We start from the raw sequence: 24,200 nt of genomic DNA on the forward strand, positions 1-24,200 counted from the left end.
ATTTGAAAGAGAGAGTGAGAGAGAGCATGAGATGGGAGAAGGTCAGAGGGAGAAGCAGACTCCCCACGGAGCTGGGAGCCCGATGCGGGACTCAATCCCGGGACTCCAGGATCATGACCTGAGTTGAAGGCAGTCGCTTAACCAACTGAGCCATCCAGGCACCCCAATAATAACTGTTTTTAAAAGAAATCAGTGGGGCGCCTGGGTGGCTCAGTGGTTTAAGCCGCTGCCTTCGGTTCAGGTCATGATCTCAGGGTCCTGGGATCGAGTCTTGCATCGGGCTCTCTGCTCAGCAGGGAGCCTGCTTCCCTCTCTCTCTCTCTCTCTGCCTGCCTCTCTGTCTACTTGTGATCTCTCTCTGTCAAATAAATAAATAAAATCTTTAAAAAAAAAAAAGAAATTAGTAAAACCTTAAGGAAAAAACCCCACTATTATAGTTACTATTTACTGAGCACTTGTTAGGAGCCACAAACTGTGCTAGATGCTTTACAGGCATTATCTCATTTAATCCTCACAACCATCTCTTACTTAGTTAGAGGGGAACCTGGGGGGCTCAGTCAGTTAAGCATCCAACTCTTGATTTCAGCTCAGGTCATGGCCTCGGGGTTCTGAGACGGAGCTCGGCATGTTAAGCCCTGTGTCGGGCTCTGCACTCAGCATGGAGTCTGCTTGCCCCTCCCCCTGCTCCTGCCTACACCCTCTCCCTCTCTCTCTCAAGTAAAATCTTTTTTAAAAAGCACTTATATTTTACAGGCAAGAAACTAAAGCCTGGACAAGTGTAGCATCTCACCTTAGTCAGCAGACTCTGAACCATACTCTTTCACTTTAGGATTTACTCTGGTTTATGTATTTGACTTCATTATCTCCATCTAAGGCAGATCCTTATCTAATGCCTAAAACCGAACTTTCAAAATTTCTCAAGGTTTATTTTGCTAGGTTCTCTTTATGCTGGTATCACCCAACTTGAATATGTATAATGATTATCTGAGATTACTGACCAATAAGGAGAGAACCAAAGGAAAGAGAACAAATTCTTATCATCATAGTTTCATAAATGAACATTATTAACCTTCAAAATACAAAATCCCCCTGAGAAGGGGTTTATCTAATTAATTAATCTAATTCATAAATTCGGAATCATGAAAACTCCATTATATTGCCCCTATCTTTCTTAGGTCACAGCAGATTCAGCAAAACTTTATTATAGATCAGAATTTGGTAACTTTTTTTTTTTAAAGATTTATTTATTTTAGAGACAGAGTGAGAACTGGGGTAAAGACAGAGGGAGAGGGAGATCTCTGGCAGATTCCCTGCTGAGCAGAGGCTGATGCAAGGCTCAATCCCATGACCCTGAGATCCTAACTTGAGCCAAAATCAAGAGGCTGATGCTTAACCGACTGAGCCACCCAGGTGCCTCTGGCAACTTTTTAAAATTATTTTTAAAGACTTTACTTTAAAATTTACTAAGTAGGGGCACCTGGGTGGCTCAGTGGGTTAAAGCCTCTGCCTTCAGCTCAGGTCAAGATCCCAGGACCCGCATCAGGCTCTCTGCTCAGCAGGGAGCCTGCCTCCCCCTCTCTCTCTGCCTACTTGTGATTTCTGTCTGTCAAATAAAAAATCTTTAAAATTTACTAAGTAAAATTTACTGAGTAATCTACACCCAACATGGAGCTCAAACTTACAGGCCCCAGATCAAGAGTTGCATGCCCTTCGGACTGAGCCAGCCGGGTGCCCCCAGAATTTGGTAACTTCTGAGTTCAAGGACACAGGGTAAACTTGGTTGGTATTCAAAGGCCTGTGCATGTGGTCTCCAAGGACTCCTTCCAACTAGGCTTCCTCCGCACATAAACCCTTTTTCCAACTATTCTGATCTACTCTTTCCTGCTCAAACATGTCTGCCATTTCCCTCTCTTGTGTAGACTGTTTCCTCCATCTCTGACGCCCTTTGATTCTGCTCAGCCAAATCAATCTACCTGCTGAGATCCAGCTGAGTGTCTATCTCTCCCCCACCCTCCCCATCACTTACTTCATTATCACAGGGATCTGACCCACTCATTTACCACTCACTGAACATTCATACTAAATATGCCTTCGAGACAGCTAGTTAAATCCTACTAACTTTTAAGTTTTCTGAGGATAGACACTCATGTTTTAGATTCTCTTTTGAAACTAGCAAGTTAGATGTGAAAATATCTATTTTTTAACGTCAAAATCGTTGGTGTCTCTCCTAATAAATCAGGTACCATTAAAAATGCTGCTTAGGGGCGCCTGGGTAGCTCAGTTGGTTAAGCATCTGCCTTCCATTCAGGTCATGATCCCAGGGTCCTGGGATCCAGTCCCACATTTGGCTCCTAGCTCAGCAGGGAGCCTGTTTCTCCCTCCCCTCCCCCTACTCATGTGCGCATGCGCACGTTCACTCTCTGACAAATAAATAAAATCTTGAAAATAAAAATAAAAATAAAAATGTTGCTTATACATCCTGGGGTACCTGGTGGCTCAGTCAGTTGAGTGTCTGACACTTGATTTCAGCTCAAATCATGATCTCAGGGTCGTAGGATTGAGCCCCACATTGGGCTTGCAATGGGCATGAAGCCTGTTTGGGATTTTCTCTCTCCCTCCTCCTGCCCCTCATTTGCTCTCGTGCTTTCTCTTTAGAAAAAATAAAAAATAAAAATGTTGCTTATACATCCTTTTTTTAATATTAGGAAAGACTTATTATGTTGAGCTAAGGATAGAGAAATTGTATATGCTCCATGACCTTGTTTTTATAAAAAGAAAACATTCTAAAGTATTTCCTAGTTATCTTAGGGTAGTCAAAGTCCTAGAGTTTGCTTATTATATTTCTGTATTTTGTAATTTTCTATTATATGTATGTATTACTTTTATAATTTTGAGGTATATATTTTGTAAATTGAGAATGTTGCTTGTGAACCTTTCCTGAGTCCTACATTTCTTTTTAAATGTAACCACTATGGATGATACTAGAAATTACTTCCTTTTTCCACCTCCAATGTCCTTCTTTCTCTGACTTCTTTACCTAAATTCCTATTCACAGCTTGTTCATTAAGGAAAACTTCTTAATTAATCCCAAATGAATGAGATGTTCTTGACTCTTTTCAACCCTGATGTAACTCATTTTGTGTAAGTTCTTAATTTACTCATGTTCAAATCTTCTATTTTCTGAAAATCAATCTATTTTAATCTACCTTCCCCCTTTACCCAATAGACTAGCAGGACACTGCATTTCCTTCCAGTTAGTATCTGCTCAGGGAATATAACCTCAACCCCAGATAAACAAATTGTAGAGAAGAGAAATCTCCTCCAAAATATGATTCTGATGCATTCTTAAGTTGAACAGAATTAGTTTTACTGCTACTTTTATAATTAACTCCCACATGCTATTTATATATATTGAATTCATATTTTTCATTTAAGGGGAGACAACTTCTTGTCTCTCTATTGCAACGTTCGAAAATAATGGATTCTATTACTCTGAGAGCCAACGGGTCTTAGGTAAGCTCCTAAAATAACACAGTTCTATGTGGAAAGTCCTCAGGAGAAAAGAAGAACTGATCATGAAAACCATTTAACATGATCTAGAAGGTCAAGTATGACCGAACCCACCTGCTTCCAGTTCTTTCTCGTACTCTCTTGCACTAAGCTCCCACAGCAGGTAAGTATCAGCCTCACTCCAAGAATAGGAACTGTGTTCCTTCTCCCCATAAGACTACTGCTTAAGACAGTCTCTTTATTCCTGACACCTTCTGCTCTTTGCAGACTCCACTGTCTCAAGTTTCCCTCTAAGCACTGCTGTCTCTGGGAAGCCACCTAACTGCTTAGCCTTGGCCAAGGCTCTTTACACACTAACATATCAGACTTCTCTTTTGGAAAATGCTCACCTCAATCTGTAACTACAGACTTAGTACAGAATACCTCAGACATAAGGACTGACCACAAAAAGATTGCACAACATTGAAGATACACTAAAAACTACTGAATTGTACACTTTAAAATGCTGACATTTATGGTATGTGAACTGTATACCAATAATAATTTTTAAGTTAAAAAAAACAGGAAGGAAAGTTGGGCCAATAGAAGTTAAATAGGCTTTTTGTCAAGGGACAGAATAGCCTCAAGTAAACTAAAGATAAGTGACCCTAAGTCTGGACTCACCTGGGTTATCTAGGTTTGCCAGAATAGCCCTACTCTATACCTGCTATCTCAGGGTCATTAACAGAATCCCCCTCAGTCCCAAAACCCTCCCAACGTGGACAATAAACCATATGGTTATCCTAACAATGTATACCCAATCTCCAGGAACAGAATTTCATAAATACATCTGACCACTGTCAAGATTCCTCAGAACATACTTGAAGAAATGCTGCATGAAATGGCAGAATAAAAGTTACAAAAGTCTCATTTATTCTTCTCCTATCCCCTAAACCCCCATGTTGCATCTCCACTTCCTCATATCAGGGAGATCATATGATAGTTGTCTTTCTCCGATTGACTTATTTCGCTAAGCATGATACCCTCTAGTTCCATCCACGTCATCGCAAATGGCAAGAAGAATAAATGAAACAAGATGGGATTGGGAGGGAGACAAACCATAAGTGACTCTTAATTTCACAAAACAAACTGAGGGTTGCTGGGGGGAGGGGGGTTGGGAGAAGGGGGTGGGGTTATGGACATTGGGGAGGGTATGTGCTATGGTGAGTGCTGTGAAGTGTGTAAAGCTGGCGATTCACACACCTGTACCCCTGGGGATAAAAATATATTATATGTTTATAAAAAATTAAAAAAAAAAAAGTTGCAAAAGTCTTGGAAACCCATTATTTCTGAATTTTCAGGTGCAGAGCCTAGAACTGATCCCCCATGAATGGAGAATGTGAATTCAAATATCTATTACGGGCTGAGAGGTTTTTTTTAATAATAGAACCACTACTGTTGCTATTATTTTAAGAGACAGCAGCCACGTAATGAAGTGTGCCTGTTAAATGAGTAATAAACAAAAGACCTGAAATCAAATAGAGAAAGAATATAAGGCTTGAACATACCCCTTAAAATGCAAAAACAATGGCTCAGTGCAATAGGGGGCAATCACGCAGATTTGAGGAGTCTTTTAACTGACAAGAGAAATAATGAACAGTGCAATATGAGCACCAAAATAGTTGTTATAATTTTAAGTTTAATAAACCACACAGTATACAGAATGTGAATTTCAGTATTTCCATGTTACTGATCAGACGTAGCTAAGATACCACGTCTGACTGTGGGAGAGTATGGGAGAACAGAAATCACACTAGCTTGGCCGTCAGACTGCCCTGGAATCTTATCACGGCTCACAGTTCCACCATCAGTAGCTCTGTGACTACAGGAAAAGCACTGGACCTCTCTGAACTTAGCCTTCTCACCTTCGGAACAGGGTAATGGCACTACTAGCTAGATGGCCGCCACAAGTACATGTGGGAATATCTGCTCAAGGCCTGACAAATGCACGTGGAAAGGGAACATGTTAGCTGCTACGGTTAACTGCTTTTATTATTAGTTTCTTACTCTCTTCAGAATAGTGTTTTCAGAACTGTCAAAGAAAAGATTAGCAAAATGCAAAAGGAAACATCCCCCTCACCTGTCTACTACACTCCCCGGCTGTACCTCCTTCACAAAGATATCAACTTGTCCCAGACTGTGACTTCTCAGGGCCACCACACTGAATCCAAGGCCTCCAGATGAAGGCCGTTCTATATCAATATATTCAATTTGCCGGCCCTAAAGAAGGGGGATTAAAAAAAAGTCAATGAAGCAGATCTACCCAACCGTACCCTTTCCAAAGAACTGAAAGTGCTATTTTTGTGAGCAACACAAAAAACAGCTTCTCCTAAGTCATCTCTGTCCAAAAAAAACTTAGCATTTCAGCAATAAATTATTTCTGGAAATCCTCTCACTTGATTATTTTCAGTAGGACGTAAGAGGGAGTGTGCAGTGTTCTGCAACCTCAGGGAATCAGAGAGGAATTTTCACACTTCATTCACATTATGAGATGAAGCCCAAACTGGGTGAAAACTCCTGAGAAAAACAACTTTTTCCAAAGTAAGTTCTAAATTACTTTTTACACTGCATTTCTCTAAATTCTCCTCATGCAAAAAACATTTTTAAATGAAGAAAACAAAATAGATATCAAAAATACGCTAGTGTTCAGCCTAAGTTAGAACCAGCTGCATTTGTTAGGATCCTGTTTTTAATTTTATTGTGATGAATTAATATTCCATTTTATTAGGTTTACGGAAAGGCCCCCATTCAAATGGGCTGTATGTGTAATGAACAAATATTTGATTGCTTTAAAATAACTGCATTTATGACATGAGAACTTCATAAATGTAATCACATAACAAAAGCATCACATAAAAATAATTAGTAGTCAAATTAAGAGGATAGACTTATAAAATCAAAAAAGGAATTAGTATAGATTATTTAAATATTATACCTTAAACATATTCTTTTTGATCTTAAAACTCGACTTACATTTTTTAAAGACACCTATTAGAAGACGAGTTGAACAAACACAAAACTAACACATCCAAAAATTCAACTGTCTATTTAATTTTTAATAGGTATTAGGGATAAAACTGGATTACTCTCTCAAATGTTTCCTGAGATTTCCCAAATCATGTTAACTCTAACTCCCATTAATTCTGTTTTGATAAAAAATTAAGAACAGTTTCAAAGGAAATTCTATCACTTCTTACAGACATTAATTTTCCTGTGATCAAAATCATAATCTTTCTTTTCAAGTCCAGATATGTGTCAAATTGGAGTAATTATCTAAAAACTCCTTACCACATACAGATATTTTCCTTGAGTAATTTTAAGCCAATAAATTTCTGTTTAGTATCAATCTCTCCTAACAAAATAAAAATGTGAGCAAACCACACAGAGTAGCAAATTTTAAGGCAAAAATAGAGTATTCTTCTTTTTAAAGAGGGAGTATTGTTTTCTTTTTTAACCTATAACAGGAGAAATACAGCTAAATAGTCCCATGACAAGATATAACTTTACCTGAGCCATCTGTTGAATGACTGAGTTAAAGTCTTCATTTGCCGACTTAGGAGTCCAAGGAAATAACCCAGAGACAGTTGAGTTATTAGAGGGTCTTTGGGCATTCCCATTAGGAATGGCACCATCTGTAAACACTAATAAACCTTTCCTAGAAAAATCAAAGTTGGCTGAACAATCTGAGGGTATGTGGCTGAGCTGTTGAAGAGAAAAACAAAAGAGAATCATTAGCAGAAACCTATAGAAAATAAATTATTTCTACTTATTAAATATTCTGTTTTACACATTACACGTATAATTTGCAAATTAAATATTTACACATGAGAAAAATAAGACACAGATATGTGAATCTATGTGTTTGTTAGGCTACAAATCGTTTTGTTTAGTATTACACAGAATATTTAATAGGTAAAATGTACTGCTTCCTGGGGCTCAGTCCATGGAGTGTCTGACTTTTGGTTTTGGCTAAGGTCAAAATCTCAGAGTTGTGAGATCACAGAGTCTGCTTGAGACTCCCTCTCCTTTCCTTCTCCCTCTGACCTCTCCCAGCTAATGTGCTCTCTCTCTAAAATAAATAAATCTTGGGGTGCCTGGGTGGCTCAGTGTTAAGTGTCTGCCTTCGGCTCAGGTCATGATCCCAGGGTCCTGGGATTGAGCCCTGCCTATTTAAATAAGTACAACTTATATTCCAAAACCAAACACAACATTTATCATAAACAGTTTAAGTAGGCTATATGCCCAATGTGGGGCTTGAACTCAAGACCCTAACATAAACGGTCACATGCTCTACAGAGTGGGCCAGCCAGGAAACCCCCATAAATATTCCTAAACTATCCATGCCAGTGCTACCTACAGTTCACAAATCCCAGTACAGTCTTCTTGTTGAATTAAGTGCACTTAGAATTTGTCAGTCTCTGTCTCCTTCCATGTCTCTTTTCTGGTTTGAATATACCAACATGTAAAACCCTGATGAGTAACTTACTTGCCCTTTCAGTTGCCTGATGGACTGCTGAAGTGTGAGTATCTGATTGAAGAGAGGGCTCTTTAGTGTCTCATAAAACAGAGAGAGCTTCTCATTTTGTGATGTATCTCCCTTCTCCTGCAGTTTCATTTTTAGGCGATCAAGAACTTGTAGGACCTGCAGTTTATCTTGTTTGAAGAAGGATAATCAGAGCACAAGTTAATCCCATTGTACCTTCCATTTCTGAATCAGTAATAAATTTACTAATAGAAGTACATATCTAGTATACCTGGAGCGGGATTTTCAGGCATTTTGAATGATTGTCTTCAATCCCTTTTAAAGAAACCTAAAGAAAAATTTTAAAACACAAAAGATGATTTCCATTAGTGTATACTCATCTATAGTTCAGTAAAAAAATTATAGAAAATCTCAAGAACATGCTTCATCAAAAGGCTTCAAATTCAAATTAAAACTAGAGTAACCCATTAGGTTGCCTCAAACTAGAAAGATAAACATACAATTTGCTGAGTGTTGACAAAAACATGAAGCAACTGGAACTCTCGACATCACTAGCAGAAACGCAAAATGGCACATGTGCTTTAAAAAGTTGTCTGGTAGTTTTTTACAGAGTTAAAAATACACTTACTGTATGACTCGGCACTTCCACTCCTAAATCCTTACAAAGAAAAGTGAAAATACAAACTCACAAAAGACCTATACATGAATATTGGTAGCATTTTTATTTATAGAATGTAAACAGAATTCTCGGGAATGAAAGCGAAAAACAACTACAAACACACAACATGGATCGATCTCAAAAAATACTATGTTGAGGGAAAGAAACTAAATAAAAAATGGTTACAGACTGTATGATTCCATCCACATGAAGTTCAATCTATAATCATAGATTAGTTACCTCGGAAGGGTAGAAAGGAGCTGACTGGGAAAGGATTTGAAGGAGTTTTTTGGGGCGATGGAAATGTTCTAAGTTTCAAATGGGGTACTTTTTGTTTACACAGACGTATACATTTGTCCAAATTCATCGACTTACATATTTTAAATCAGTACTTTTTGTACACAAATTACAAATTATACTTAAAAGTTGATTTTGTAAAAAAAAAAAAAAAAAGGAAAAGAACATCTACATTAAGAGGTGAAGAAAATTTTAGAGAGATTAGGGGGAAAAAAAACCCTAAGCAGCACAGACAGTCCCAGATTCCTGCTAGTCATCTGAGTCTCCAAAAGGTAATCACCCAACATATTGGCATTATCTGTATTTTTAATTCCAGTGATTTGTTCAAACTAACCTAAAATGTAATGTGATCACAACTCAAAATTCCAGCAAACCCTCTGCGAGGACCAAACCAGCACTTTCACAGTGGTCATTTATACTAATGGTACACCAGGTTGTAGTGAACCATCAAAGAAAACAGGAGTACTATACAGTGAAAATTCTCTTACATCAACTCTGCATACAGGTCCTGAATGAGGTCTTCATCTTCTAGTTCAAGGTCACTAAGTAGGAAAGGGTATTAAAACCCAGTAAGGGATGCCATCTGCATTGATAAAAGGTCCATGTATTCCATCCAAATGTTCACTGAACTGCTGAATAGAGAGAACGGCTACTGATGAGCTCAGCGTCTCAACTGTGCAAACTTTACCACTACCCATTGACAGGTAACAGTAACAAAAGACCGTTACAATGGCACTATCCTTTTCTATAGTAGCCTAAGGTCAGAGAGGATTGACAAGAGCAGCTCTGTCTGTGGTCATTAATAGATCAACCTCTCTGAAAGAAAGAATGCAAGCTAAAACTAGGAGATGCAATTTTTTTACTCTCAGACTGGCAATTTTTTAAAATTAATAATAGCATGTATTCTAGAGGTTAAGAAAAAACAAGTGGGAATATAAATTTGCACAATCTTTTAGGAAGCAACTTTAGCAATAGCTATCGATACATTAACCCACTGAGCCACCCAGGTGCCCCCAGCTATCGATACATTAAATTTGCATTCTCTTTTACCCAGAAGAGCTACTTCTGAGGGTCTCCCTAAAAGAAATACAATACAAATACAGATGTATTCTACAAGGATATTTACTTCATTGTTATGAACAAAACTCCAGGAAAAATTAATCTGGCAAAAGCAATCAGGCATTCTAATAAAGTAGGTCTGAATCCACTGAAATGAGAAGGGGAGGGAATCAGTTAACGATAAGCCTGTGGCTCTCTCCTTCAGGGAAGGATTCCCAGCTTGATAACCAGAACCCCTAACAAACACCCTAAAGGTTTTTGATAGATAATAGCCCCTCATTTTTAAATGTCAGGAAATGTCTTAATTGCTTTTTGTAAATAATCTGAAAATGGATGGATTTATGGGTCATGGCTAGAAGATACATAGACATTTTCTATTTGTGTAACTAATGGAGTATAAAACTCAGGATTCCCCAAACACAAAAGGTTTCCTTTGAGAAAAACATTTCTATATATATTGTTGAGAACCTATCTAGTAACCCAAAACAAAAATGTGTCCTAAGGTTGAATTTTACTCCTGTAAGCAAATTAAAAATTGTGGTTAAAGTCTGTCAAAAATATATTTATAAATGATTTAATGTCAACCTACACATAACTAGGTATTTTAAGTGTGTCGATAATGTCCTAAGAAGAAAAGTGCCATTTTTCGGCTGGGTACTCCTCTAGCAAGGAATGTCTGTCCCAACCTCCTGCCTGTAACCACTGAATCATGAGTGGTTTGGTGCTCATTCAGTGAGGTTTGATTTCATTCACATGAGAATGCTTTGACAATTCAATCCTCTATGTTAACACAAGGACATTATCTAACAGGCACAACTGAATAGGGAAAAGAGCAAGTTTCAGGGTATGTGCATTATTTGCTTTTTATAAGAAAAAAATATGTGTAGGTTTCTAGATTGAGAAAGATAATTTCACAGTAATTAACTTCTGGAAAGTAGGGTGCCTGGGTGGCTCAGTTGTTTAAGCGACTGCCTTCGGCTCAGGTCATGATCCTGGGGTCCTGGGATCGAGTCTCAAATTGGGCTCCCTGCTCAGTGGAGAGTCCGCTTCTCCCTCTGACTCTACCCCCTCTCGTGCACTCTCTCTCTCTTTAAAATAAATAAATAAAATTTTAATGAAAAAAAATTCTAGAAAGTAGAAATGGGGATAGGAGATTTAAAAAATTACTTTAACTTTACAGATTTTAGTGCTGCTTGAATTTTAAAAGCATGTCTTATTTTGTAACTTAAAAACTAAAAAAGGCAAAAAGATAATGGCTGAGAGGTCTAATGAGAGAGCAAGCAGATACAAAGATAATGACAACACAATAGGATAATTATATTCTAAGGCATAACCATCAATTGCAGTGGTGTGGGCCATGGGCTAAGTGAAATCACAAAGGGAGACAGACTAAATCTGCGGGGGGATGTTTGGAACACTGGCAAGAGAGCACCTCATAAACTTCTCTCACAAAAGAGAAAGAATGTGGTGTAAAAGGAGTGGTCATTTGCCCTCATTTGCCTACAACAACCTCAGATTACACAGCATCATTATGGATGCTGTTCCATTTCACTCCCAAAACTGCTGCAGTTATGAATGGATAGAAAAGAAGTGGCATATATATATATATATAACAGGTATTATTCAGCCATAAAAAAAGAATGAGACCTTGCCATCTGTGACAACATGGATGGACCTACAGGGTATCATGCTAAGTGAAACAAAACAAAGACAAATACCATATGATTTCACTCGTTTGTGGAACCTAAAAAAACAAAACAATGAGTAATCCAAAAAAAAAAAATCTCTTAAATACAGAGAACTGATGGTTGCTAGAAAGGAGGTGGGTAGAGGGATGGTTGAAACAGATAAAGCTGATTAATAGGTACAAACTTCCAGTTATAAAATTTTTTAAATTTTTTAAAATTTTTTTATTAATTATTTTTATTAACATAGAATGTATTATTTGCCCCAGGGGTACAGGTCTGTGAATCATCAGGCTTACACACTTCACAGCACTCACCATAGCACATACCCTCCCCAATGTCCATAACCCAACCACCCTCTCCACAACCCCCCTCCCCTCAGCAACCTCAGTTTGTTTTGTGAGATTAAGAGTCTTTAATGGTTTGTCTTCAAAATTTAAAAAAAATTTTAAGTGTCACAGTTTGAATGACATGTAGGGATACCCTGGGTAAGTGGTTCTCAAATTTTAGCATGCATCAGAATTACCAGGAAGGCTTGTGCAAACACAAGTTGCCAGGGCCCACCCCCCCCACCCCCCGCTAAGTTTTTTGTTTGTTTTTGTTTTTTATTTGACAAGAGATCACAAGCAGGCAAAGAAACAGGCAGAGAGAAAGGGAAGCAAGCTCCCTGCTGAGCAGAGAGCCCAATACGATAAGGGGCTCAAACCCAGGACCCTGAGACCATGACCTGAGCAGAAGGCAGAGGCCCTAACCCACTGAGCCACCCAGGGGCCGCCCACCCCACCCACCATCCCCCGCCGGAGTTTTTGATTCTGCAGGTTTGAGGTGAACCAGAGAATCTGCATTTCTAACAAGTTCCCATGTGATCCTGACACTGCTAGCCCAGAGACCACATTCTGAGAACTACTATATACAGGTGTAAAAGCTCATGAATTTCTATGAGACTATTAATTAGCTTTAAATGACCTAGGTATCTGAAAATAGGACCAAAAAAAAAAAAAATCCAGTGCTGTTTTTGTGTTTGTGTGTGGGTTTTTCGTTTTTGTTTTGTTCATTTGTTTTTCTGCAAGTGTAGACTGCAAATTGATGCTTGGCTCGCAAAGAGTTAAGTCCCAAAATTGGGAATAAGCATTTAGAAACCACATAATGTGGCAGAGTAATGTTGATCTATCCAATTTAGTAATAAAACCTTGACTTACTTTTTATTTCTTTTTTTAATTTCATTTTTCTAACAATTCCTTTTTCTGAGAACTGATTACAAAATACTGATTACAAAAATATCAGTCCTTGGAAGACTGTGGGTGCAGGGGAACCCTGATCTCTTAGACAGCTTAAGAAGCACAGACTTAAATAGACTTTGAGAGGGTCCTTGTAAATAATTCGAAGTAGACTGGTCTTTATCCTGTAAGCAACAGGAAGTAATTAAAGGCTTTTAAGTTGGGAGGTACTGAGTCCAGATTTCTATTTAAAAAGGTAATTCTGGTAATAGGATAGATAAGTGGCCTTCAAACATTTTTAAACACACATTCCCATCAGTGACCATGGTGACCATTCACCTTATTTTTTATAATTATATACACATACAATTATTTACATGTCATGTTTTAAACTGTACATAAAATTTAAAATGTCATGACAGTAAGATAGAAACACTAAAAAGCAAGGTTTTATGTCCTCTTCCTACCATCCCAATGGATCCTTCTGTACATTTTGAAACCACAGTGGTAGAGTATCCCTCAGTAAGGGTTAAGAGAAGAAACTGGTTGGCAATTTAACCTTCTGACTCATACTTAATTAAGGCTAAACCCTGTCCACCATGCAGGCATGGAAAATTACTGTAGTCCACGGTGTTAGGTAATATCTAGGGAAGAGGACTAAAGCCTTAAAAATATATGAGGACAGAAGGGAGAAATACAGTAATTCTACAGCTCAACAACCAGTAAGCAACACATAGGCTAAAATCTTCAACCAAACCACCTTGAACTATTTGACTAGACTGACAAACACGGCTTACAGCAAGGAATCTCAAGTTTGTTTAAACATGGTAAAGCGGAGTCTAACTTGTCAGAGATGGGCCACCTAGCATCGGTCATAGACGATATTAAAATGCCACCGTGTGCCGCTGTCCTCACAGTGCTATGGCCTCCAGAGAAGGCGTAGTTATTATGCTCAGTGGCTTCTACTCCATCATTGATCAAGAGAGTCTGAGCCATGAATTTTTCATGCTTGGTTCACTGTAGGATTTGACTGAAGGAAATTATTATAATATTGTGGCTTTTCTTTATACCCAGGCCTTTAGCCATTACCAATTAATGGAATATATGAAAAAAAAGAAGCTGATGCAGAAACAGAAATTTAATTTGATTTAAATTTCTAGGTGGAGGAAACTTACTGAATAAATTTATTAACCTCCTCCGTTCAAGAATTTAAGCGAACTAAGACCCTGAGAAACATACTTTTCAGATTCCCAATAGCTCACAGAATAGAACGCCCCAAGACACCTTATACACCTATCTTGAAAATTTGGGAGGAAAAGATCACTGGCAATCAGTTTGGCAAAGTACAGGTATTCAGCCTCTAACTGCAGATATGAATTGGGAGATCACAAACTCCTCACTGGGAATTCCCCAGAGCCAGAGGGAACGAGGGAGTTTGAACAATCTGAAAACTATTAACTATAAATGAAGTCAGGATTTCAGAAGTTATTCAAAAATATAAGTCCACAAACAACTTAAAGTTTCTTTTTTCTTTTTTAAGAGAGATTTTATTTATTTTTGCAAGAGAGAGAATGAGCTCCAGCAAGAGGGTGGCGGGGGGGGGGGGGGGCAATAGGGGAGGTAAGGGAAGAGGGAGAAGCAGACTCCCTGCAGAGCAGGAAGCCCAATGAGGGATTCAATCCCAGGACTCTGGGATCATGACCTGAGCTGAAGGCAGACACTTAACAGACTGAGCCACCCAGAAGCCCAACACCTTACAATTTCTTTTGCTTCCTTTGAAGTGCAAAGCTCAGGTTGTATCTAATTATCACGGCTTTGTCCCCAAAGCTCAGCATTTGTGAGGTAGCAATTAAATGGGAAACAAACTCTCCTAGCCAAAGTAAACACATCTGCTACCATGCTAATACAGATTCAAGACAGTTGTCACAGTCTTGTGTCCTTATCAAATGACGAGGCCTTTCATAATCCCTTAGATACAAAAGGTAATATATTTTTGGCTGCTGCCAAACCACTACATTCCTGGAATTCTGGGAACATATATAAATTCCAGAACAACCCTGATATTTTGGGGGCCATATGCTTAAGCCATAACCAATGCTTAATTAAGTGCACTTAATGCTAGATATTCAGGACATGTTGAAATTGAAGATGAAAGATACGGTGTTAAACTCAGAATCAGAACTGAAAATTGAGTCAGTTCTTCAGAATAATTCAGTTGGCTAAATACTAATCCTTATTGAACTATTCAAAGTTAATCAATGCATATCAATATTCTGCCCGTGACTTGGCCACTGAGTGAGAACAAAGTTAAACTGTTTCATGGTATGCTTTTGTATTTCTGTTGGTGGCAGTTTTCTCTAATTATGGACAAAACAAAAACAAAAACAAAAAACCCAAATCTGGGCAATTTTCACGCTTAGGGATCTCTGTGTACCCAGTCCCTCACTGAAAGGGCCCAGGCATTCATAAATGATTAGTTTCTATCTCAAATATTCTGTTCAATGCTCCCCACACGGTAGGCTGTATGCCCTTCTCTTCAGAAATATGGTGATGGCATTTTTGCCATGCTTGTGGTATTAAAAACAATCCTAGCAAATTGTGAAATACACCAAACTAGGCTTCCCATCAATGTTCACCCTCCTCTCCTTCTTCCTGACCTTCTCCCTTACTAAATCACATAATTCACCTTTTGGTGTCTACTACACACCAAATGCAAGGGCATTCTGTAAAACATCTCATTTATCTTAACAAGGTAGTATTATCACCCCTTTTTGCAGATGCAGGGAACTTGCTACAATTTCAAAAAAAACTGTTAATGACTTTAAAAATGAGAGCCGGCTATTTCACATTTTCACATTTCACATTTTCAACAGCTAGAGTTTGTCAACCTAACCCTCAAAATCCACTTAATTCACCTCCCTCTCCTACCACACTCCTGTCCTGGAGCTTCATCAGAACTCCAGAAAGTAACTCCAAGGGGACTGACTGCCCGTTTCAAGCAGGAGCCTTACTCAGCCCCTACTGTCAAAGTCACGCCCATCCATTAGGCGTTAAAGCTAAATGAAAACGGGTCTGCCCCAGAAAGCTACCTACTAACCAGGCAAGATGTGCAGAGCACCAAAACAAAGTGCAGGACTTTTGGTTCTGTTTTTAAGAGTAAGACCAACATGAGAGAATGCTCATCTCACAGACCGTTTACTTTTTTTTTTCTTTGTAAGTTTATTTAATCAATCTCTACACCTAACATGGGGCTTGAACTCAACAACTCCAAGATCAAGAGTTGCATGCTCCTCCAACTGAGGCAACCAGGTGCCCCTTACGAACTTCTTTTAATCTGAAGGCAGCTCCATAAATCCACATCATCGATATACAGATAATCCAAATCTGAAATTCTTAAAATACACACTACCTTTGTTTATAATATTGTTCAACATGTTTTTAAACTATATAAGTGATCATACTGTATATTCATCCTTCAGCAATTTGTTTTACCTTATCTTTATAGTTTTACGATTAGTCATGAGAATATAGGATATATGCAGCTTCTCTTCATTCACTGTAACAACTAAATAGTATTCCACTGTAGGAATCCATGATTTTCTCCCCCAATCTCCTGCGAATAAGCATTTAGATTATTTCCTATTGGTCACAAACACAAAAACAGGATTAGAGAATAAGCATTTAGATTGTTTCCTATTGGTCACAAACACAAAAACAGGATTAGAACGAAATACCTACTTCATTAATCTACTGTTTTCCAGTTGATTCAATCAGCAATTCATAAAATAAGTAAGATTCTATAGCCTAGGAACTTTGAAATCCTGGAGACCTGGGATCTACAGCTGGGACCAGCTGTGTTCTTGCACCAATTGTTTAAATTTCCCTTTACCTCAGGTTTCTCATTTGTAAAATAGAGTTAATGAAAATTACTACATATTTACCATTGAAAGGATGAAATAAGGTATTGGAAAACATGCATTCTGGCACACAGTGTACCTTCAATACAGAATAGCTACTATTGTTATCAACAACCTCTCCGGGGTGCCTGGGTGGCTCAGTGGGTTGAGCCGCTGCCTTCGGCTCAGGTCATGATCCCAGGTCCTGGGTTCGAGCCCCGCATCGGGCTTTCTGCTCAGCAGGGAGCCTGCTTCCTCCTCTCTCTCTGCCTGTCTCTCTGCTTGTGATCTCTGTCTGTCAAATAAATAAATAAAATCTTAAAAAAAAAAAAAACAACCTCTCCTTGGGTGCCTGGGTGGCTCCACTGGGGGTCTCCCTTCCACTAGGTCAGGATCTCAGGGTCCTGGGGTTGAGTTCCAGATCACATCAGGCTGCGTGCTTGGCGGGAAGCCTGCTTCTCCCTCTCCCACTCCCCCTGCCTGTGTTCCCTGTCTCTTGCTATCTCTCTCTGTTAATAAACAACAACCACCACCTCTCCTTTCAATCAAAATTATTTAAGGTACTTCAGGAGCTTCAAAAAACTAATAATTTGGGGGGGATGCCTGGGTGGCTCAGTGGGTTAAAGCCTCTGCTTTCGGCTCAGGTCATGATCCCAGTATCCTGGGATGGAGCCCCACATCAGGCTCTCTGCTCAGCGGGAAGCCTGCGCTCCTTCCTCTTTTCTGCCTGCCTTTCTGCCTACTTATGATCTCTGTCTGTCAAACAAATTAAAAAAAAAAACTAATAATTTTTTTTAGCTGAGATTTTGCTATGTATTCCGTACTGATTATTTCTCAGAAGACTGAACAACAAAAATGTTCAGTAATGCAACAAATATGGGGGGGAAGGGAGGAGTAGGAAGGCTGATAACCTGGGAATTTGAAAAACCTGTTTCTAAGTAGGAATGTAAGTGCTTCGGTCCACTAAGCCCTCTCAAGGATAAACTCATACTGAATCCTAACGCAGTGCTGTTCAACAGAAAAATGTGAGCCACAGAAGTAACTCCAATTTTTCTAGTAGCTGCATGAAAAAAGTTAATAGCAATAGGGAAAGTTAACTTTAGTAATGTATTTTACTTCACCCAATATATACAATCATTTCAAGATGTATATAATATTTTTTAAATGAGGTATTTTACTTTTTGCTTTACACTGAATCTTCAAAATCTGATGTGTCTTTTACTTTTGCAGCATGTGTCCAGCCCAATCTGCCCTACATGAAGTGCCGGACAGTCACATGTGCAAAGAGTTAACCAATTTGACAGCACAGTATTAACCCATGGTTTGCCAGAAAGATCCCTGTACAGTGTTTTTAGCAAAGACTTCTGGTTTACCAGCTAACATAGTCTCAATGCCTCTTATCAAAGTAACTCACAAAACTTCGGTTCTTCCCAATACAAATAGCTCAACTCCATAATTTTAGCAGAAGTTATCACAGTGGAGGAGGAGAATCATGACTCACAGTTTATAAGACACATTCTTTTTTTTTTTTTTAAAGATTTTATTTGTTTGACAGAGAGAGATCACAAGTAGACCGAGAGGCAGGCAGAGAGAGAGAGAGAGAGAGAGAGAGAGGGAAGCAGGCTCCCTGCTGAGCAGAGAGCCCTATGCGGGACTCGATCCCAGGACCCCGAGATCATGACCTGAGCTGAAGGCAGCGGCTTAACCCACTGAGCCACCCAGGCGCCCCTATAAGACACATTCTTTTTTTTTTTTTAAGATTTTATTTATTTGTCAGAGAGAGAGGGAGAGAGAGCAAGCACAGGCAGACAGAATGGCAGGCAGAGGGAGAAGCAGGCTCCTGCTGAGCAAGGAGCCTGATGCGGGACTCGATCCCAGGACGCTGGAATCATGACCCGAGCCGAAGGCAGCTGCTTAACCAACTGAGCCACCCAGGTGTCCCTATAAGACACATTCTTAACAAGGATTTAATTTCAACCTCCCCGAAGCTCAGGGAGGTAGATGATTTACAGATGGGAAAACAGGAGCAGGGTTAAGTGACTCGCCAAGTCCTATGGTAAGTGGATCCAATACCATGTCTCCGGACTCCACAGGCCGCACAGTTGTACAAACGCAAAACGTTAAGTGGCCTCTTCATCTTCAGCAGAGATCTAGCCCAGTGACTGAAATAAAAGTATTGACAGGTTCTAAATTTTTTTTTTTTTTGACAGACAGATCACAAGTAGGCAGAGAGGCAAGCAGAGAGAGAGAGAGAGAGAGAGAGGAGGGGGAGGCAGGCTCCCTGCTGAGCAGAGAGCCTGATGCCGGACTCAGATCCCAGGACCCTGAGATCATGACCTGAGCTGAAGGCAGAGGCTTCAGAGGCTTTAACCACTGCACCACCCAAGGGCCCCAGCAGGCTCTAGACTTCTATTTGCATCAGAACTTCAAATGAGGGCTTTAAAAAAAGGCATCCAAATCTGCGCAAAAACATCTGAGTATGAAAAAACCACAGCAATGGTCAAGCAATATAATATATTATATATATATATATATATATATATAAAGGTGGACTAGTTCTCTCAAAAATTTACTACCCAGGTGAGCAAAATCTTTACAAATTAAACCCCATTTTGGTCTCCCCAACCTAATGTATTTTTGTTAAAGCACGTAAACTCAAACTACTTGGCTGTTTAGCTTAAGGACCGTTACAAAATGTTTTTAAGTAAAAATGCAATTATAGGCGCCTGGGTGGCTCAGTGGGTTAAGCCTCTGCCTTCAGCTCAGGTCATGGTCTCCGGGTCCTGGGATCAAGCCCCGCATCAGGCTCTCTGCTTGGCAGTGAGCCTACTTCCTCCTCTCGCGCTCTCTCTCTGCCTGCCTCTCTGCCTACTTGTGAACTCTGTCAAATAAATACATAAATAAAATCTATGATATATTTTTATAAATAAAAATTATTTATGTATTTATTTGACAGAGTTCACAAGTAGGCAGAGAGGCAGGCAGAGAGGCAGGCAGAGAGAGAGGAGGAAGCAGGCCCCCTGCTGAGCAGAGAGCCCTTAGCGGGCCTCAATCCCAGGACCCTGAGATCATGACCGGAGCCGAAGGCAGAGGCTCAAGCCACTGAGCCACCCAGGCGCCCGTAAATACATAAATAAAATCTTTAAAAAAATGCAATTATAAGGATTACTGAATGTTGAAACTCTACGAATCATAAGGTTCTAGTAGTGAATTCACCATGAGAAAATACACAGCCTTCCTTTTTAAGAATACTAACCAAAAGACAATATACCATAATTTTATTAGTGGTTACTTTCAGTGGTAGGTGGGTTTGTCTATTTTCTTCAGTGACTACAGGTTAGCTTTATAGTTTAATATTAATACAGGACTTAAACTTACTAAGGCCTCCAAAGGTGCCTTGCTTGGCTCAGCAGGGAGAGCACAGTAACACTTGACTTCTCCAGGAGGGGAGTTTGAGTCCCTATCTTGGGAGTAGAGTTTACTTTAAAAATAATAAAATAAATATACTAAGGCCTCTAAACACAGATAAGAGCTTAATATAATTTCTTTTCCATTTTACATACAACTATTATTCTAATGCCAAGCACATCTCATGTGACTGTTAACAGGATCTTGATTAGCAAATCTCTCCAAACAGAGTTTACAAATTCTGTCTTATAAAGTACCTTCCAGCGCTGATATTTATTAACTTTTTAATTATTTAAAATTTTTAATAATCCTTATATACACTGTAGGGGCCTAGAAACATCAAGTTCATTTTAGTTCAAAGTCACAATCCTCCCTTTTTCCTGATATTGCACACTGAAGCAATCTGAGTTTTTACACCCACTAGCTTTTTTCTAAAAAAAGATGTGTACAAACGAATTGGCAGTCTATAGGAGCTTAGACACTCTAGAATGCGGTATCAACCATTGTCGGCGTAACTGAGGATTTCTTTTTCTTCTAGGTCTCCAGAGGCTTCTTCATTAAGAAACACTTGTTTGTGGCGCACCTATCAATGGCCAGACTCTAAACACATCTGAGAAGCAACTTAAAGAAATAGGGCCCTGAAAGGCGAACGCTCTCAATCGCAGAGACAAACCAGTAAACAACTAATTTGAATCCAAAACGATACGAGCCATCTGGACATATGACAAAGTGCCAAATGAACACTCCTGGGGGAGATTAATTTGGCACACCTCCTAGGTGTGCCACGAGGGTCGGGGCTCTCGGGGTGAGGGGAGGGGGAGGATTTGAAAATGTTTTCCTCAGCTTGACTTAAAGCAGGAATCCAGCAATATCCCCAGAGCCTGGAGGCCACTGTACTTTCCATCTGATCCTCCCCCGTCTGAAAAGTGAGGCTAGCAGAGCCCAAGCCTGACCGCCGGCCTGGGAACTCGGCTACGTGACCACCCGGGTGGGGCCGGAGCCAGGCGGTCCTCTCAGATAAGATCTGGGAACCCCCTCCTCCTCCGGGCCCCCGTGGCAGGCCACCACCTGTTCACTCCTCTCACCGTCACCAGTGGAGGAAAAGACTCCGCCCAGCTCTGGGGCCAAACGCAGGCACCGATCTGGGTGCAAAATTTGATCCCTGCCAACCCCAGAACAGAAGTGGGCCGAGAATTGAGGGCCGGCAAGGCCTGGCGAGGCTGGGCGGCTCCGCGGCCCGCGGCGAGCTCAGCACGGAGCTGGGTGGGGGCGGGGGTTGGGGGAGGGGCACGGTGGAGTCACCCGGGCCGGACGCAGAAGGACTGCGCCCTGCGCCCTCCGTGGGCCTGGAGGGGCGCCCAGCAGCGCCCTGACTCTCCCGTGTCCACCTCCTCCCGGAGGGCGGGCGGAGAGTGCGCTGGAGGCAGGGGAGGCGGGCTCCCACGCAGGAAGGAGAGCTGCCCTCCGCCGGCCTCGGGACGCAGGGACTACCACGCCGCATTGCGAGCGCCCGCATAGCCGGGACCCCCCGCTTTACCTGGTCCGGCGGAGGCTCGGGAGCGAGCGAGCGGGCGGGCACGACACCGGCCCTCCCTCACCTGGGCGGAAGTGAACCGGCCAGGGTGACCGCGCCTCACCTGGCAGGCCCTTCCCTAGCACCGACCCTCCCCGCCCGGGGCGGGGCGCCGGGGTGGCGCGGGTGAGGGGGCGGGGGTAGACTGGGCCGCGGGAGGCTGACTCTGGGGAGGGGGCTGCGGGGGCGGCGGACTTTCCTATTTTCGGCAGGTGAAATTCGTCTGGGCGCGGGAGGGTTAAAGAGCCTGGAAAAGGTGGAGTCTGGGGGCCCAGTGGGCAGGTGAAACGCCTGGTGATGGGGGCAGCCCGTGCTAATGGGGTGGGGAGATCCTGCCGGACTGGTGTTGTAAGAGGGCTGGGCAGAGAGGGAGACTCCAAGGCAAGCTAATGAAAGGCTGTTGATGAAAACATGGTCCGATTTAATTAGTCCCCCATTGTCCCTTTCCTTTCGGCTTGGTCATCTCTCCCTTTTCTATTATCTGCTAACCCAACATAAAACTCGTAAGAAGTATACCTGGGGAAATTTAGTTGGAAATAAAGGAATCTGGCAATATTTGTCTGCAATATTCAGGGCACTAGCTTATACACACTGATGCGGGAAATACGGGCAGAGGAGAAATATTAAATTTCCTGCCACCTATAGCCCACTGACAAGTCCTTGAAACAGGCAGTGGCTTTCCTCTAGGAACTCCGATGCCTGGATATTAATACTTTGCTAAGGGCAAGCAGCAATCTTAGCCAGGCCCCTAGAATCCTGTAAGTCTACTTTAACAGAAAAATTCCTGGGGCGCCTGGGTGGCTCAGGTCATAATCCTAAGGTCCTGGGATCCAGCCCCGCATCAGGCTCCCTGCTCCAGGGGAAGTGTGCTTCTCCTTCTCCCACTCCCCCTGCTTGTGTTTCCTCTCTAGCTCTCTCTGTCAAATAAATAAACATAATCTTTAAAAAATTTTTTTTCTTTGGAAACTTCTTTTATGTCTGCCCAGCAAGATACACATTGGCAATCATCCTACAAGCCTATGACCCCCTGACACAGGGTTTACTAAAGGACAGTAAATGACCTTTCCCAACAGTAGCTAGTCCCCTCCAGATCCTGGAGGCTTAAGCTATCACTCACTCCCTCCCAACTTGAAAGTGTATAATGGGACCATAACCCCAGTGCAGCTTTTTCTGCTCAAAGGTCCCGTTACCATGCTTTAATAAAACCACCTTTTTGCACCAAATACATCTCAAGAATTCTTTCTAGCCGTGGGCTTGGAACCCTAACATCTTTCCTACCTCATTTTCCATACCTCATTTTCTCTGTGAAGAAACTGCACTCCTCATTGGTGAAGTGATTTGTCCAAAGTTTGGGACCACATGGGATCTTCTGACTCTTAAGTCCTGTTTGACTTCACTATACATTTTAACATTTTTATTCTTGATATCACAACTTGACATTGAGAAAGATGTGTATAAAACCTATAATTCCACTCTTTTTTAATTACTCCATTCTCTTTCCTGTAACTAACTTAAGAATTTTGATGATAGGTCTTTTACTTTGTATAATAAGTTCCATGCATTAGCCATAAAGAAAATCAGTCTTCAGGTCTGTATCCATTGAACCAATGCAATATTTGTTAGGCACTGTGATTGACTCTATAAAATGTTAAAAAAAAAAAAAAAAGGAATACCTGTCCTCAAGGAAGATAAGGCATATATACAAAACAATTGCAACATAAGAACATTTGTTGTAAGATAAAGCGCTTGGCACTTAACAGTGTTGTTAGTTTGCTTGTTTTAAAGGAAATATTACGTGCTAGGCCCAGTCAGGCTTCTCAGGAACTAAGAAACTCTTAAGGGAAATACATTTCTACAATAACTTAGATTACCAAATAGAATGAACCCAGAACTTGCAGAAAATAGACAATGCTCTTAGGACTGAAACAGGTTTTTAACAGTATTTGGGATAAACGTAAAATGGAGAAGTCACTGTTACATCTTACAGGTGGAGACCTCGCTTGAAGCATCACCTGGGAAGCATTGGGTCTCTCCTTCGTCTAACATTTGATGGTGGTTATGAACATATTTTCCCTCTTACCTAAAAAATAATGTGACTTTAAATTGATTGTTTAACAAAGTTCAAGCTTCTTTGCTTAATATGCAAGATCCTTTAAACTCTCCTTCCTCTTGTAGAGTCTTCAACCTAATCTCCAAACAAGCCTAGTGCAGGTGTTTGGAGTCACACCAGAGCTTCACGGTGGGTTATTTCTCCCCTTTCCCAAGCCTGGAAGGTCCTGAAAAGCCCCACCCTTCCCTCAGGGCTAGACTTAAGTCTCACCTCTGAAGAGACGCTGCTTTCTGGTGACCCCAGCAAACCATCGCTACCACATTTC

The 24,200-nt window shown here is 40.8% G+C and overlaps 1 protein-coding gene across 5 annotated transcripts in view; it reads right to left on the reverse strand.

Moving 5' to 3' along the window:
* Nucleotides 1-21,951, reverse strand: part of PATJ (PATJ crumbs cell polarity complex component) — a 373,314-nt gene extending 351,363 nt beyond the window's left edge. For 4 of the 5 annotated variants that reach the window (XM_047724601.1, XM_047724598.1, XM_047724600.1 and 1 more), the window contains exons 1-5: nucleotides 21,790-21,951; nucleotides 8,304-8,360; nucleotides 8,036-8,202; nucleotides 7,057-7,251; nucleotides 5,630-5,769 (exon numbers count right to left, since the gene is read on the reverse strand). In XM_047724601.1, the coding sequence (XP_047580557.1) occupies nucleotides 5,630-5,769; nucleotides 7,057-7,251; nucleotides 8,036-8,202; nucleotides 8,304-8,325 (524 nt within the window). In that variant the 5' untranslated portion in view covers nucleotides 8,326-8,360; nucleotides 21,790-21,951. The remainder of the gene's footprint in view (nucleotides 1-5,629; nucleotides 5,770-7,056; nucleotides 7,252-8,035; nucleotides 8,203-8,303; nucleotides 8,361-21,789) is intronic. The other variant, XM_047724603.1, reaches the window with a different exon arrangement.
* Between the last annotated feature and the right edge of the window lie 2,249 nt (nucleotides 21,952-24,200).

This window comes from Lutra lutra, chromosome 4, assembly GCF_902655055.1.
Source record: "Lutra lutra chromosome 4, mLutLut1.2, whole genome shotgun sequence".
Lineage (NCBI taxonomy): Eukaryota > Metazoa > Chordata > Mammalia > Carnivora > Mustelidae > Lutra > Lutra lutra.